The sequence below is a fragment of the Pan troglodytes genome, chromosome 7 (genome assembly GCF_028858775.2).
Source record: "Pan troglodytes isolate AG18354 chromosome 7, NHGRI_mPanTro3-v2.0_pri, whole genome shotgun sequence".
NCBI classification, from domain to species: domain Eukaryota; kingdom Metazoa; phylum Chordata; class Mammalia; order Primates; family Hominidae; genus Pan; species Pan troglodytes.
The window spans coordinates 149,884,616-149,901,362 of record NC_072405.2 but is presented as its reverse complement, the minus strand read 5'-3'; the positions used below and the strand labels follow the sequence as shown (position 1 = coordinate 149,901,362).

At 50.0% G+C, this 16,747-nt stretch overlaps 1 protein-coding gene across 2 annotated transcripts in view; it reads left to right on the top strand.

Moving 5' to 3' along the window:
• Window positions 1-16,747, top strand: part of KCNK9 (potassium two pore domain channel subfamily K member 9) — a 105,314-nt gene that overhangs the window by 75,899 nt on the left and 12,668 nt on the right. Inside the window, exon 2 of one of the 2 annotated variants that reach the window (XM_519977.9) lies at window positions 11,131-11,972. In XM_519977.9, coding sequence (XP_519977.2) covers window positions 11,131-11,972 — 842 coding nt within the window. Of the gene's footprint in view, window positions 1-11,130; window positions 13,838-16,747 lie in introns of both variants that reach the window. The other variant, XM_009455979.5, reaches the window with a different exon arrangement.

Below are 16,747 nucleotides of genomic sequence, written 5' to 3'. Positions count from 1 at the left end.
TGCAAAATTCCCTCTTTCAAAGAGTATAGTTCAGTGTACAATTTAGTGCAATGTTGTACAACCACTGGAACTGAGTTCCGAGCCATTTTCTTTATCCCCAAAAGAAACCCCTTACCCTTTCGCGCCGCCCCCCACACCCTCTCCCCCCCCCGCAACCCCTAGGCAACCACTAACCTGCTTTCTGTCCCCATAGGTGTCCCTGTTCTGGTGTTTGTGGACTCCTACAATACTTGTTCTTTCATGACTGGCTTCTGTCACTCAGGGTTATGGACTGAACTGTGCCCCCCGAAATTCACACATTGAAGCCCTAACTTCCAATGTGACTGTATTTGGAGATGGGGCCTTTAGGAGAGGTAATTGAGGTTAAATGGGGTCACATGAGTGAAGCCCTCATCCATCAGGTTTAGGATTCCTGAGAAGAGTAAGGGATATGGGGACACTGTCTCTCTCTGCACCATCTGGGGACACAGCAGGAAGATGGCCCCCTCAAAGCCCCAGAGAGCCCCCACCAGAAACTGCATCTGCCCCCCTTTCATTGTGGAGTTCTAGGCTCCAGAACTGTGGAGAAATCAGTGTCTTTTGCTGAAGCTTCCCAGGGCTGTGGTATAATATTTTGTTATGGCAGCCCAGCTTGAGCTGACTAAGGTTTATCTGCACTGTAACGCCCGTCAGGACTGCATCTCTCTCTAAGGCTGAACACATTCCGTTGTACACATGGACCACGTTTGTTTAGGCGTCTATCCACCGATGGACGTTTGGAGTGTTAAGCTAGGCTGTGAATACATGGGTACAAATATTTGTTTAGGTTTCAGTGACACGCCTAGGTGTGAAGTTGCTAAAAATGCTTTAAGAACAGATTTCTTTGGTGTTTGGGTATGAGCCAGGAGTGGAGAACATCTTGGGGCACGCTGTGTAGGCCTTTCTGCCCTCCCCAGGGGTGCCCCCACATGCATCTCGGCCCCAGCCAGCAGAGGGTGTTTCCTGATGCCACCTGGTGAGGTCGCTGTGGGGACTAAAGGAGAAGCACATGTAACTATGACAGCTGATGTGTACCGAGGCTCAGCCTTCCAATCCATAGAAAGGGGATGAAGACGCTTCATTTAATCTCGGCTGGGTCCTCATAATAAGAAGGGACTGGGGCCCATGGGAGGTGAAGCCACAGAGCTGGAAAGTGGCCGACTGCAGTCGGAGCCAGGCTGGCCAAAGCCACTGCGAGAGGTGCTGGGTCAGTGATAACCATGGGTCAACTAGGGACGAGATGTCCACCCAGTGCAACTCTGGGCCAGGCAACGGGGCTCCCTGAGGCTGGCCTTCCTCAGGAAGGGGCCCTAGGGCTCTCCTGAGGGGGCCTCACTCAAGGCGCTACATGGAGCAGAAGAGGAGAAAGGCCTCCGTGAATGTTGTTGGAAATTTGTGCTTTGCAAGTTCATATGTTTTAGAAATATATTTTATATATTTGGTCCATTTCCCCCCTTAAGGCATCAAATGAAGGGTAACCAAAAGGGAACTGAAGTTCTTTTTGGAAATTAATAATAAATCATATGAGGAAATTGCTTTCATTAAATAAAACACCAAATCTGCCAAGATTTGGTGCCAAGCCTGAGAATAAGCCAGTTGCCAGGGCTCTGAGGGCAGCTCAGGGCTGGGGCCTTGGAATCCTGGAGCGTGGGTCAATGTGGAAGACGAGGGGGCCATGCCCTGCCTGGTCGGCAGGAACAAGGGCCTCAGTGTTCCCATCTGTGGAAGGGGCCAGGGCCTGGGGCTCAAGTTCTCCATGGCGATTGTGGGAAGGGGCCTTAGATTACCCAGAACGACCATGTTTGCCAGGGTATGGGGTTCCTCGGCACCCTGTGCAGGGCAGGGCTGAACTCAGCCTAGTGCTGGAGGTGCTTCTATGTTGCCTTTGTTTGTGCATCTGTGAAATGGATGGAGCCAACTGATGATTCTTGTCCCGGGTGGCCTCACCATGAGGGAGGAAAGGCAAAGGAGATGGAGAGCCGTGTATTTTGTGGGTCTCACTGACCCCCACTCGCCTCACTCTCTTGCCGCCCTCCTCCCCTACAACCCCAGCTCTCTTCTGTTCTCGCTCTTCCTTCTTCACCATTTCTGGAGCATGTGTGGCCTCCGTTTGAGACAGATGGTCTGTTTCATCTTATTTTGTTTGGCCTGTGCCATGTTTTCAAATGTTTAATTGGACACTAATTAGATACCACATTTTAAAAATCCATATTTTCGGCTTCTCTTTAAAACTCAGAATTGAGTCACCCTGGCCCACCGTCCTGGGGCCAGGATGGGAGCAGCTGCTCTTTGAGAGGCCCTGGCCTGCCAGCTGGCCATTCCCTGCTCACAGCCCTGTTACCTTCCAGCCCCTCTCCCCAGGACATACATATCAGAGGTAGCTTCTAAGAGAAACCACAAGAGACACAGGGGAGTGTGAATTGCAAAGTGCTTTGTTGACAAAACGGTTGTGGGTTATTTGTAGTCTGGCTAGGGTATTAGGATGTGTACTCCAGGTTGGGTGTTAATCACTTACAGTGAAACCCTGGCTAAAGCCAACATATTTACAGGGGAACAGAATGAACTGTCTGTGAGCTGGGCTCACTCCGGGTAGGACAGGCTTAGAGGCAGGGTGAAACATCTCTGTACAGCTTCCCATCTCTGAGATCGGGGTCGGGATGTTATCTTCTGTGGCTGAGTTCATCCTCCTGATAGTGAAATGACTGCAGGGGCTCCAGACCTCACCCCCTGGCACCCTCCAGTCTGGCAGGAAAAAGCCGAAGCCTTTGAGTCACCAGTCAAGCCCCAAACCCTGAGGCTTTTGCTGAAACCATCAGAGTGCCTACAAAGTACCGTTCCCTTCTTGGATTGAACAGGAGACCAAGCCTGTGTGTGGTGCCCAGTAGAAATTGGGGTTGTGTTATATTGCAAGAGGAGGACTTGACACACCACCACTGATATCCCTTGTCCATGAAAGAATGAGTTCGGAAAAGCATTGTCAAGTGTAAAGTGCTGTGCCACTGGAGGAGGCTGCTTCGTTCCATATTGCCCTTGCCAGAAGGGAAGGTTAAGGCTTAGAGGATCTACGGTGTCTTGCCCAAGGTCATAGTAAGCAGGAGATGGAGCTAGACCCAGACTTTGGGACCCACTGATTCCTGCCCACCCTACGCGCGACCCATGCATCACTTTGCTTTTGGTGTTTGCAGATGCCTGGGTTTAAATCATGCCGAGTTCATCCCGGGGCCTGAGCGGGGCCGATGCTCATGGGAGGATAAGTGGGATGCTTGCCGCAGGCTTCCGTGGGAGCCAGGTGGGAAGCCTGAGGCCCGAGGGCAGCTCTCTTCTCCAGCCTGCTCCTCCTCCAAGCCACCCTGAGTCATTCTTTAATGGAATTTGTGGCTGTTTTAATTCTTACCAGCACAAACTTTGCATGTCCTTTATAAATATTTCATTCTCTTCCAGCAGGAAATTTCTCAGTGCCTAAATACTTGTATGGCCATCTCCTTCCCGTGCTGGGCAGCCTGTCCCAGGGAACTGTGGGCTGGGGGAGACAGCCACAGGCACCCCTCACCTGCCTGACAGCCGCTCCAGCTCCTGGAATAGCCAGGCTCCCTGGGAGACTGGGGTTGCAGTGACAGAAGAGAAAGAGGCCCAGGGAGGGAGGTGACCATCCACAGTCTCTACGAGGGCACGGTCAGGGCTCAAACCTGGACTGGCCTGACATCAGGGGCTGGGCTCCTCCACTCCACCCCACTGCAGTGGGAATTCAAAGCTCAGCTTGATGGCTTCTGGTCAAGGGTTCAGGTAAGCGGGGTAACGGCCTGGGCATTCCCAAGTGGAAGGAATGGGGGTAGTAATGCTGCAGAGGCAGGAAGGTAAAGGCCCTGCGCCGTCTACCTCTCCCCTGAATAAGCTCCACAGTGGAGGGCAGAGGTTTTACCCTTTAAGTCTGTGAAGGTCACTCATGGTCAGGTGTGGATGTACCTAGATTGCCAGGGGGGACATGGGGAGCCACAGACAGCTCTTGAGCGCTGGAGTGCAGGAGCGAGGCTGGTCTGCAGTCCACCTGGCCCAGGCTGCCCTATTTGCCTTTTTCCAGTGGGGACAGCCCACTGGATACTTTGAGTGTCTTTAATTAAAATATGGAGCTCAGAACAGGTGCCTCTTATGGTCTAACCTACGTGTATATAGTATGCATCTTGCACTACTATGTCCCATGTGCTTAGAGTATCTTTAAGTGAAATAATGCTGTTCAGAACAGGAGAAGCTGGGAAGCTTCTGGTACCTGGTGGCTGCCACGACTTCTGGGAAATCTCGCAGGAGCCACTGGGGAGTGGCAGGTGTCTTGAAGTGAGTGCTGCCTTCTAGCCACAGCTGGTTTTTCGGGGAGCTCCAGACCTAATAGAAATGATTAGTTTTATTTTCCTTGTCCTCTGCCTCTCTCCCCTCTGGGAAGATGGAGCCTATTCATTTTTTTTTTTTTTTCCTATTTTGTTAGCCAGCTGCAGCAGAGAGATGAAGGCTGCTTCTCTGCAAAGCCTCTCCCAGGACAGATCAAAGAGACCCACTAAGTATATTAAAGAGGCCATGAAAATCAGGCTGGGTGATGCTGTGTCTTGGGCAAAGCTGCCCCCAGCCACCTTGGGCCCTGGGTTTAGGGATTGGCTGGGATTTCCAGGCAGGCCTGGGAAGATGGAAGTCACTTGCACAGCAAGGCATCTGGAGATACCATGTGCTGCCTTCTCCTCCATGCTGGGCTCTGGGATCTGCACAGCTGAGTCAGGAGTGGGCTCTGCTCTCCTCGGGAGCTCACAGTCTGGCCCAAGGTGGCCCAGGCTGTGACTCCCCAGCAGGGCCAGTCAGTGTCTGGATAGGTGAGGAGTACAGCCTATGGGTGCTGTCCTGGGAGCCCCCAGCCTTCCACCAGTCCGGGGCTGGGAGAGGCACCTAGTAACCAGCTAAGAAGGCCCTGTGGAAGCAGGCAGGCTGTCAGTTCCCTTGGGCCCAGACGTCCTTGGCTACAGATCCACATGGGCACCTGGGGGCTGGAAGGTCTGACCCCCAGGGGCTGCACACCAGCCTGAGGTGGGGCCCAGCTCTCGGTGAGGGGACCCATGAATTTGGCCAATTCTGGGAGGGGCCTAGTGAGGGGGCTGATTCTCATTCTACTCTGATGCACGTCGTCTGCCCCATTTCACAGATGAGGAAGTAGAGGGGTCCTCCCAGGGTGCTCAGGAGTCAGTGCACAGCGCAGAGTCTGCTCAGGAGTCGTAGTGCACAGCGCAGAGTCTGCTCAGGAGTCGTAGTGCACAGTGCAGAGTCTGCTCAGGAGTCATAGTGCCCAGGACAGAGTCAGCTTTTCCAAGTGGGCTTTGCCATTTTTACAATGACTGTCCCCTTTCCAGATCTGTAGGGCAGGAACCCCGTCACCGGCCTGCCCTGTCGAGTTGGGCATCACCGGCCCCCGGGTGTCAGTTGCCTCTGACTGTGGAGGTGGGCCGGGTGAACTGGAGGTTCTCTTTGAGGGCTGGCTTCACTTAGCAGGTGACCTAGGATGCTCCAGACCCGTGGGTGGGGCTGCCACTCGAGGGGTTTGTTCCATGTGCTGGGACATGGGGCTGGGCTGAGCTGGGGGTCTTCCTGGATCTCCTTCACCACTCACATCTACCCACCCTGCCTGGTCCTGGGCACTACCACCTGTCGGCAAAGCTGAGCACGCCAGGGGAGGGCAGGTGGGTGGGCAGAGCAGGACCCTGGAGCCTAAAGCACTGAGTGATGCAGGGGCCAGCCGGGCTGAGAAAGCTGGGACAGCCACTCAACTGGAACCGACTGTAAGCTCCCTCCAGGGTCCCTGAACATGCCGGCATCCTGGAATCTTGGGAAGGATGGTGTTGGGGATGCTGCTGCTGTGTGAGCAGTGCTGGAAACCAAATTTCAGGCTGTCAGTGCTGTCTGTCACCAGCACCACTATGGTTAACCTCACACCCAGAGGCCTGACTCCGTGTGACCATCTGGACCGGTACCAGGTCCCAAAGGCAGGCGTGTCTAACTCAGCATCCCCCTAGATGTCAGCAAAACAGGCGGTGAAGCTCTGGAGATGAGCAGCGTGGGCTGGCTGCGTCCCTTGTGTGCAGGGACTTTGTACCCTGTGTGTGGTCTTTGCATTCCTCAGTTGGTGGGGCTCTGGCTTAGGGCCCTGCTGTTGGCTGGGTGCCTGTAGGGGGTGCCAGGCATCGGGTTAGGTAAGGATGATGTGGCCTCTTGCGGGGCGGTTGTGGGTTGGCAACCCTCCTGCAGCCTCATCTTACACGTCTGTGAAGTGGTTCGAGTGACTGAGGCTGCTTGGCTAGATCTCACCCGCAGTCGGAGGCGCCCCTCTGGGAGTCCTGGTTTCATTATCTCTACCTTTAGTGCCCTGTGTGTCCCTCCTGAATTTTGTGCAGATCCATTTCAGAAGTCTCATTGCCAAAGGGATAAGTGACCCCTTTATGATGAGGGAAGCGTGGCCAGTGGTGGGTGGGACTTCTGAGATTCTGCCCCCTCTGTGGTCCTCTGGAGAAGGTCACCACCCTGTAGTGCCTGGAGGGTAGGGGGAGGGGGCGGTAGGGTATTGTAGGAGCCTGAAGTCCTAGAGGGAAAATCCACCTGGGCATGTGTGGTTCCTGAGCTCACAGGTGGGGTAGGAGGTAACCAGGAACAGACAGCCTAGGGGTCACCTGTGGCCTTTCCACATCCATGCCCCAGCCTCTATCTGCACCTGCTCGTGTTGGGCACTGGGCAGGGCTCCTGGTACAGGCTGGCTGGAGCCCCTTGGGAGATTTCCAGGAAAGAAGTGTTTGTGGAATCCCCTGTGCCAAGAGCAGGTCCCAGGGCACAGTCAATGGAGATATCTGAATGGGTAATGTATGAGTAGATGAATGAATATATCTTCTGACCCCTGGGCGGGTGATGCTGGGATATGTTCATTTGCAGATGGGGAAAAAATGGTTTCTGAGGACTTGAGCTGTCACACAGGTGCTGGGGGAATGTATTAGATTTGTACCTCATTCTCCTCTTGGGAAGAGCTTAGAGGCCATCTTGTGTCACGTGTCCAGCATACATGCATTTTCTATGTCCTTTATTGTATCTTCTACATACAATCTGTAGACACGGTGTGTACTACTAAAACGTGCAGTCTGCAGCATATACATAGGTGTGGCACATGCACAGCCTGTGTCATGTGTGTTCTACAGGCGCACACACTGCATAGACAATATTTGCTGGTGAATATGGGTGTGCTGTAGTTACATGTGCCTCTTGGTCTCATCTATCTGTATATAGTGTGCTACTATGTCACATGTGCCGTTATTCTACACATTAGGTTCCAAGTGTACACTGTGTATACGCTGAAGTCTTCATAGATGCCATGTATGTGTGTTCTGTACAGGTATTTGGGAACATCTGACATGTGGACTTAATATTCGCAGACCTGTTTGTACACAGTACCTGCAGTGTTCTATCATAAGCACATTTGTTAAGCAGACCCAGGGGAAAACAGATAGTGTAACAGGGTCTCTGCAGGAAATAGCACTCTCACACTGAATGATTAATAAATGGGCTATTTATAAATTCTTCTTGAACACATAGGCAGGTTTGGGGGGAAGCAATGAGGGGTATGTGGAGCACCAGTGGAGAGCTATTAACATGCCAAGGGTGCAGTTCCTGGAACTTGTAGAGAGTAGCTGCTGTAAGCCTGCTGACAGATGCAGCTAGTTGCCGAAGTCCTCCTCCTCTTCCCTTCCTCTGATCTACTGGGGCTGTCCATTGGATGGACCCAACTGGAAACCAGAGGGCAAAGGGACCCTTGATGTAGCTCCCAGGGTAGAGAGCAGGGTGTGGCTGGGAACGCCTAAATAGGACAGTGGAGGATACCCTGTACCACCTTCTTTTTCCTAGAAGGCCTTGGGAGTCCTGAAACTTGTCTCTCACTTGAGGGAATGGTCCTGTTCCCCAGACCACTGGGACCCCAGGAAATATGTTAATGTGGAAGACCCCTGAACCTCAGCGCTGTTCATCTCCCATACTCTCTCATGCACGTGTCTTACCAAGGGATCAAGGGATGTCATCGATGCAGTGGACCAGTGAGAAACACTATGGTGTGTCAGTGATCAAGTTCTTTCATGCTCTAGTAAGACAGCAGGAGAATTGACATAAGCCTGAGACAGGACATACCAGTGTACTGCTGTCTAAGCCCTGTCAAGGCAAACTGCTTATTTTTCCTAGCAGGAACAGAAGTCGGGGTGGGGGACCCTGGTATGCAGTTTTTGACCCAGAAAATGCTGTGGTGATTTCTTCCAGTAAATATATCACATGTGGAACATTACCACTTAATAAGTTTCCAACAACCTCCTGTTATTCTCCAGCATTCCAGCTGGCTTTTTTTGTATCAGCTCTACAGGTGAGCTATATGGAGATATAGTAGGATTCCCACCCCTGCATCTTTTATATTTACCCTACTTGTTTGCCAAGATGTGCCTTCTTTCCTGAAGACTTAAGTTTCCATCTGGTGTCCTTCTCCCCAGACAGAGCAGCCTTCAGTAATCTTATTGTGCAGATATGCTGGTAATGAACTCTTAGTTTTACTTCATTTGAAAATGTCTTTGTTTTGCCTTTCTTGAAGGATAATTTCTCTGGATATGGAATTTTCAGTGAGCAGTCTTAGTTCTTTACAGCCATGCTTCCACTGCTTCCTGGCCTCTGTTGCTTATGTTTAGAAGTAAGCAATATTATATTGTTGTTCCCCTGTATGTGGTATATTATTTCTCTCTGGCTACTTTCATTATCTTCTCTGACTTTAAGCAGCTTGACTCTGGCATGTGGTTTTCTTTGTATTTGTCCTGCCTGGGGTTCACTGAATTTCTTGAATCTATAAGTTTGTGTCTTTCATCAAATTTGGCCATTTTTTTTTTTGAGATGGAGTCTCGCTCTGTCACCCAGGTTGGAGTGCAGTGGCACAATCATGGCTTATTACAACCTCCACCACCTGGGTTCAAGTGATTCTCCTGCCTCAGCCTCCTGTGTAGTTAGGACTACAGGTGCGTGCCACCACACCTGGCTAATTTTTGTATTTTTACAAAATTAGTAGAGATGGGGTTTCACCATGTTGGCCAGGCTGGTCTCAAGCTCCTGGCCTCAAGTGATCCACCTGCCTTGGCCTCCCAAAGTGCTGGAATTACAGGTGTGAAGCACTGCACCCAACCTAAATTTGGCTACTTTTGGCCATTATTTCTTCTTTTTGTCTGATTCTCTTTCCTTCTGGGACACCTTTTGATATTGCCCTACAGCTCCCCCCAGGCTTTATTTTCAATCTTCTTTATTCCTCTCTGCTCTTCAGATTGGATAATTTCAATTGATATATCTATTATTTCAGCTTTTCTGTTTCCCCACCCTGTCCTTTCTGGCCTAACTTTGTCATATCTCTTCTTTCATAAGGACTAAGGGGTTTCAGAGGGGAGTCAGAGCTCAGCGCTAGTTGGGATTGAGGGTCAGAGAGGATGGGGGGAAGGCCTTCTGGAGGCAAACATGTGATGTCATTTTTCAAGTGAGAGTTTGGCCCATGGGGGTAGGTAGGTTATGGCACATATTCACACCACCGGAGACAGACAGACTGAGACACAGACAATGAAGCCCTGATGGAGAAGTGTGAGCTAGAGCAGTCAGAGGCAGCTTCGTGCAGGAAGGAGCGGCAGAGGATCCTGGGGTCTGGTAGGTCCCTACTGTGTATCACACTCTTGGCTAGGAGCTGTCTGATCTCGGCGGATCCATACAACGCCACCTAGGAACAATTATCCCATGTAACAGATAAAGACACATGGGTTTGGAAAAACTTATGGAACCCAAGGTAAAGAAGCAAGCTAAGTGACCATGAACATGTGACAGGGTCCCATCAGGGAAATCTATCTTGATGGGCAGGATTTTAGATGTTGGAAGACCAGGTACATCCTTCAAAATTTCTTTCCAAACACTGTCCATGATCCAGGTTTTTATTCTGGGTAGTGTTAGTCCCACAGTTTGAACCTACTGAGTCTCTTGTTCCTTCTGCCATATTGGGAAGATCCCATCCTGGTTCTGACATTGTCACTGACCAGCTTGGGTGACCCTGCAGCTGACTTCACCTATTCAACATCATTGCCTTCATTTCGAATGTGAGGAAATACAGGCTTGACTTGGATTCCCTGCAGCAACCACGCAATGAAGTTGCATCAAGAATTTCAAAAGTACTTACACACATAAGGTCTTTAAGGGTTGTTTCCTCATTTCTATCCAGGCTCCATTCACAGAGTGGTGCAAATTTATTCATTCCTTTATTAAATACATATTTTACTTTCTAGGTATGGGGGAATACAGCAGCGAACAAAACATTTTTAAAAGTATGCCTTTGTGGCATTTACATCTCACTCTACAATTGCCTCTCTTGATTCAAAGTCTCTGCTTTTGAGCCTCATTCTTGGCAGTTGAAAACTCTGGGCTGAAATCCCAACTCTGAAGAAATCAAGCTACCCTGCTAACTCAGTTTTCTTGTCAGTGGGGTTGGAATCATCATGGTTGTTTAGAGGCTAGAATTAGGTGATGTATGTAAGAGGATTCAGCACTGTGCCTGGCCCATGGCAGGTATCATTCTTTGAAAATCCACTCTTCATGTCAATCCATAGTGGACATAGAGAGGTTTCTCCCTTGGGCTTGGTGCTTTTGGAGTTCTCTTAGTAGTGAATCTGCTTTTTTCTTTTTAAAGCCTTTATGTGGCTCTAAGATGGCATTCGAATATTCCTCCATCCCCTCTCAGTGGCATATTGCAAGTGACATTGGTTCTTCTTTTTCTCTTCCCTTCCATCCCAGCACATCCCAACTCCCTCCCTACTGAAATGTTCCTACCCCCCTGCCATCCCCCAACCTCATGTGACTTCTAAGAAAGTGGCTGTCCTTTGTTCTCCTCCCTCCAATATATGGCCACGCCCCTCTACCCTGCAGAGGAAATTCCCCCAGTATCAGGTCCCTCTGCATTGCACTGCACTGCACCAAGTCGACCCTCCCTTCCCCCAACCTCTAGACCCCTCCTCACTTGCTCTCTCTGTTCTTCTCATCCCCTTCCCACAGGTTATGGGCACGCTGCACCTGGCACCGATGCGGGCAAGGCCTTCTGCATGTTCTACGCCGTGCTGGGCATCCCGCTGACACTGGTCATGTTCCAGAGCCTGGGCGAGCGCATGAACACCTTCGTGCGCTACCTGCTGAAGCGCATTAAGAAGTGCTGTGGCATGCGCAACACTGACGTGTCTATGGAGAACATGGTGACTGTGGGCTTCTTCTCCTGCATGGGGACGCTGTGCATCGGGGCGGCCGCCTTCTCCCAGTGTGAGGAGTGGAGCTTCTTCCACGCCTACTACTACTGCTTCATCACGTTGACTACCATTGGGTTCGGGGACTACGTGGCCCTGCAGACCAAGGGCGCCCTGCAGAAGAAGCCGCTCTATGTGGCCTTTAGCTTTATGTATATCCTGGTGGGGCTGACGGTCATCGGGGCCTTCCTCAACCTGGTCGTCCTCAGGTTCTTGACCATGAACAGTGAGGATGAGCGGCGGGATGCTGAAGAGAGGGCATCCCTCGCCGGAAACCGCAACAGCATGGTCATTCACATCCCTGAGGAGCCGCGGCCCAGCCGGCCCAGGTACAAGGCGGACGTCCCGGACCTGCAGTCTGTGTGCTCCTGCACCTGCTACCGCTCGCAGGACTATGGCGGCCGCTCGGTGGCACCGCAGAACTCCTTCAGCGCCAAGCTTGCCCCCCACTACTTCCACTCCATCTCTTACAAGATCGAGGAGATCTCACCAAGCACATTAAAAAACAGCCTCTTCCCATCGCCTATTAGCTCCATCTCTCCTGGGTTACACAGCTTTACCGACCACCAGAGGCTGATGAAACGCCGGAAGTCCGTTTAGGTGTGGGGAGGGAAATGGGACAGAAAAGTCATTTGTCATAGTTGGTGTTAATTTCCATTGGTCCAACTCGTCTTTTCTTATTTATTTATTATTATTATTGTCATCATTATTACTTTCTCTCCTTCCTCCTTTCTTGGTCTCTTGGTCTCATTTCCCCCCACCTTTCCAGCCAGACAGAGCAGGCCAAAGGGAAATACAGGCCCATCCTCCTCTGAAACTCACATCTGAGCATGAAGCATGGATCTCCTCCTTCCTTCCCAGCAGACTATGCCTTACATTTCTCACCCCACCCACCCCATCTCTGCAGTGGTTTTCCCGGGACAGATGTGAGACCAAGACCACGGAGACAGAGCTGAGAGGATACCCACCCCAAAGCTGCACATCACGCTCAGCCTTCAATCGCCTACCCTTAGTGGTGTCTCTGGCCTAACTCCTTTCTCTTTTCCTAAGGACTGAGTGACTGTGTGTGTGTTGTGTGTGTGCTTCTGTGTGCACGTGTGTCGTGACAAAACGGGAAGTATTAGGTATTCCGTTTTCTTTCCCATCACACGTCATAGCCTGCTTTTGGCTGCTTCCAAACAAAACGGGAAGACAAAACCCACAAGGTTTTTGATTTATCGTATTTTGCCAAATCAAGCATGTTTCATTAAGCAGTTCTTATCCCTGATGTGTCATGGCCATATTTTCTAAATGCTAGGTTCTAAATTATATTAATGTTTTTTAGGGGCGGGTGGGCAAGACGACCCAAACCATTTTAGCTTGCCAGTTCAGACATTTTTTAAAAAGCATGCACTTTGTTAAACTGGTATGCGCTATCAACAAGAAAACTAGAAATGAAATAATCCAAAGCCAATAACATTAACTTATAAAAGACATTTTTAATTTTGTCACCTCCAGTTCCAACAATTTACCATGCAACTGGAATTGTCAGGGGAAACGGGAAAATTGTTGGAACCCCAGAGTACCTAGTTCCCTCTTATTGATGATTTTGTGCAGCACCATAAGAATTATAGTGTTGGAATGCTTGGGTGAGAATGGGTATTAGTATGTGGCTGTGGTTCCTTTTCCTCATGAAAATTGACAGGGCATTCCTCATTAAAAATACATATCTATTTCAAGAAATATCGTCTCTAATTGCATTTGATTTGTAAATAGGGTAAAAAGTTCACATTGGTCTCAGGAAGAGTTTAGAGGCAAGGAGCTATGTCTTGGCCTACTGGGAACTTGCCAATCTCAGGGGAACATTTTGTCTGAGTAGTGTAGACATTCCTCCCTACTCTCAATAGGGGATGACCCCCAAAGGGAAGACCTGCTATCCTCTTGGGGGAGGTGGTGGGGGTAGTTCAGGCTGTAGAATATGGCACAGTGGAGGCTCTTATAGTAACAAACAGGCTTAAAGGACAGTTTGACCTCCAGATTCACTGAGGGGACTTTAATTTCCCTCATTACCATCCCTGCCATCTTCTAAAAATCACCCATTCATCCATCCTCCCATTCCTCTTTTGTAAATGAAGTTCATGGCTCTTGCATGGAAATGGACCTTGGCTATACTCAGAAGGAACACGGTTTACTGGCCTGTCTCAAGGCCCCAACGAGATCTCCCAGAAAGGAGGCTTTGCTCCCTAGAAAGAGTAGACCTACAGGATTTCTTAAAGGAGACAACACCTGAATGCCACCAGTCCCAAGCATTTGGGCCAATGGGCTGAAACACTGGAGCATTCAAGACTCCTCTGAAAAGGCTGTGCATGTACTTTAATGCTACATCCCATGTTGAAATTTCCCCTTCGTCCAGGACACAGGGCCTTCGAAGGAGTCTGCGAACCTCAGATTCTCTAGGCCAAAGTTGACAGTTCTCAACCTTCAAGGTCTTTATTGATTCACTTGTTTTAAGATTTTGTTTAATGGGACGCCCTACTTGGGGCTCTAAAATCTGTCCAGAGAATAGCAGCAGTTCAATTTTTTTTTCCTCTTGGATGAGATTGTTGACTCTAGGGGGTCAGAGGTATAAAAGCCTTAATGCATTTGCAGAATGCTTTATGCTTCAGAAGAGTGTGCCTGGAATAAATGTGGGGTTCTCATGAAAACCTTTGTAAGAGGTGCCTTCAAATGGTTGGGGGGTGTGATCTGATCTATGACGACACCAAGGCACTGAGAGGGTGATTTGCTCAGTGTCACAGGCTGGCTGTTGACAGAACTGAGACAGGTGTCTCAGTCTGGAGCCCAGGAGAGTCCAAGGAGCTGACTTCACACCACCATGTCCTAACTCAGCCCTCGGAGGAGGGCGCCTGCCTTTTTCCCCACTGGGGGCATGTAGCAGGCCCTTGGAGCGAATTAAAGGGATGCTGAGACCACCCTGCATACAGAGCTGGTTTCTCCACTACACTATCTGTGTCAACTTGGTCATATAGGAGCCATACTTCTGCTTGAATGCCTCAAGTAACAGAGCTTCTCTATTCCCAGGAACTATAGAAAACATTCTCTCTTCTACAGGATTAAGGATTATAGGATGAAGTCTTTTCTCCTCACATGACCACTGACATAAGTATCTGAGGCAACTTGTAATTTATCTTGGCTCTATTTCCCTCCTATGTCTTCTCTTTGCTACCAGCTTAGCCCTTTGAAGGATGGTCACTGAGTCTTTCAAAGTTAAACATCCTTCTTTATGGTCAGTATTTAGGGGATGGAGGCAAATCTTGGTTTTGCTTGGTGATGTTCATTTTTTGCTCAGATGGTCCATCTCTTCCCCCTACTGTGGTCTCTGGCCAAGGAGATATCTAGGTATAGCATGAAATGGTCTCAGAGTGGGGAGGGCAGGGGCCAAGTTAAGGGTTCAGGGTTCTTTCTTCTCTTAATAAAACAGCACTAAACAGAGATGCCCAACTTCTACCACTCAATCAGCATTAGAATCAGATCCTCAAAGCCAGGAGGAAGCTTGGTCCAAGTCATCTCACTGAGCAGCCTTTGTTTTCAGAGGAGGACATTGAGGTTCAGAGAAGGTGAACACTTATCTAAAGGTCACAGAGATAGGATTCTAGGTCTTCCCACTGATTTCTCTACCATGTTCCTGGCTACTTCTGTTGCTATTTACAGCCTTCTGAAGATCTCTTGTTGCTGGACGATTTTAGTTTCTTAGCCCCAGGTCTCTCTTCCTCCCTCTTGCACCTAGTAATTTCTTTCTTTCATCCAAGTGATTCTCATACCCTTCTCCCAGTTAACCATGCCCGTTCAGCAAGGTGGTCGAAGTCACAGCAGGCTGCTTGGATGTAGGGTTCAACTTCTGTTAGAATGAGCTCAGGAAGAGCCACGTGCTACCAGAATCACCGAAGGTCAGCCCACCAGCCAGTACCTAGAAATCAACATGCCTTGTAGGTATTTAGGGATCATCAGTACCACCGCCCAACCTTCCTCCTATATTTGGAGTGGATAGATGAAGATTGAGCCCTCTTAGTTGAAAAGAGTTCAAGTGAGAGTAATATCTCTAAGACCCCTGGGGGCAACACTTGCTAGAGACCATCCAGCTATAATCCTCATTGCACCCATCCTGGGTGGAAAGTGCTGTGTTGGCCTTCAGCCTGTTAGACTCTTTTACGTAGGACTGAACCAACCCCTCTGGGTTTTGAGATACTTGGTTGTCCCCACAGCTAGTATCAGATCTGTTCTTTCCACCTGCACTGCTTCATCTTGAAATCCTGGCAACAGCCCCTTAAGCACAGCGAGCTGCCTGGCTGTACATATGAACCCCCTTGGAAGCATCTGCATGCTCCCACTGTGCATGGCTGATTGGGAGGGGAATGCCTGCATTCAGGCGTGGTCACAGCAGCTCATTTGCAGCCCAGGATTCCCGCTGGGGTCCATCATCCTTTCAGGAGAGTTGGCAAATGGACTTAGACCACTGTCCACAAAAGCCTCCTTGGGAGGTGCTCATTAAAACCCCACCCATCAAAGGGAGGGAGATTGATGAATCTCAGCTCACCTGTTCCTTATCTGTGCACAGGGCCTTAAGATAACATTGGGACAGTATGAGAAGCTTGCAGATAAGCCTAGGCAGGTCGTTTTTCTCTGCCTCATCCATATCTGGAAGCCGATGGGTCCTGATTCTCATTGACAATCACTTGCAACTGGAAGCTGGAGGGAAGAACAGGGTTTCTCAGAGGCCTCCCTTGTCTGTGCACATTGGCCAGGAGAGGGAGGTGAGCAAGGAGAAAATGACCAAAAAACCACCATCACTGAGGCTTATGGCTCCATTTCTTTTTGTAATATTCTTTTTCAAATGACAGGCCCCAAGATACCCTTTGAAGCCCTCTGCAGAGGCGCCTGCCCCTGTCCTATCAGTGCACTGGCCCCGTCATCAGTGAAGCACTCTGGCAAACTGTGGCTTTGTTCTGGAAGTGGAGTGACTTGGGGTCTGTCCCATGCAGGCCAGCTGCCAGTGGGTCTAAAGTGGGTTTCCTCCAGAGTCGTGGCCAGCACAGACCCTGGAAACACCGTAGATAAGGACAGGATGGCAGGCAGGGGACCTGTTATTGTGCTGTGCTCCACTGAGCTCCTGGAAGTCACTTCACTCCCTGGGCCTCTGGGGCTTCCCCATCAACACAACGAGACAGCTTGGGTGAGATTTATGGGCACTTAGCACAAAACCGATTTGACCCACAAAAGCATTTGGCCTGGATGTTCTGATCCCTGGGCACACTTGAAGCTTGAGCCACCCAGAAGAAAGCCAAAAATCACTTTGTTTGGCAGGGGATGGGGAGCTGGGGAAGATGAAGAGGGACCGG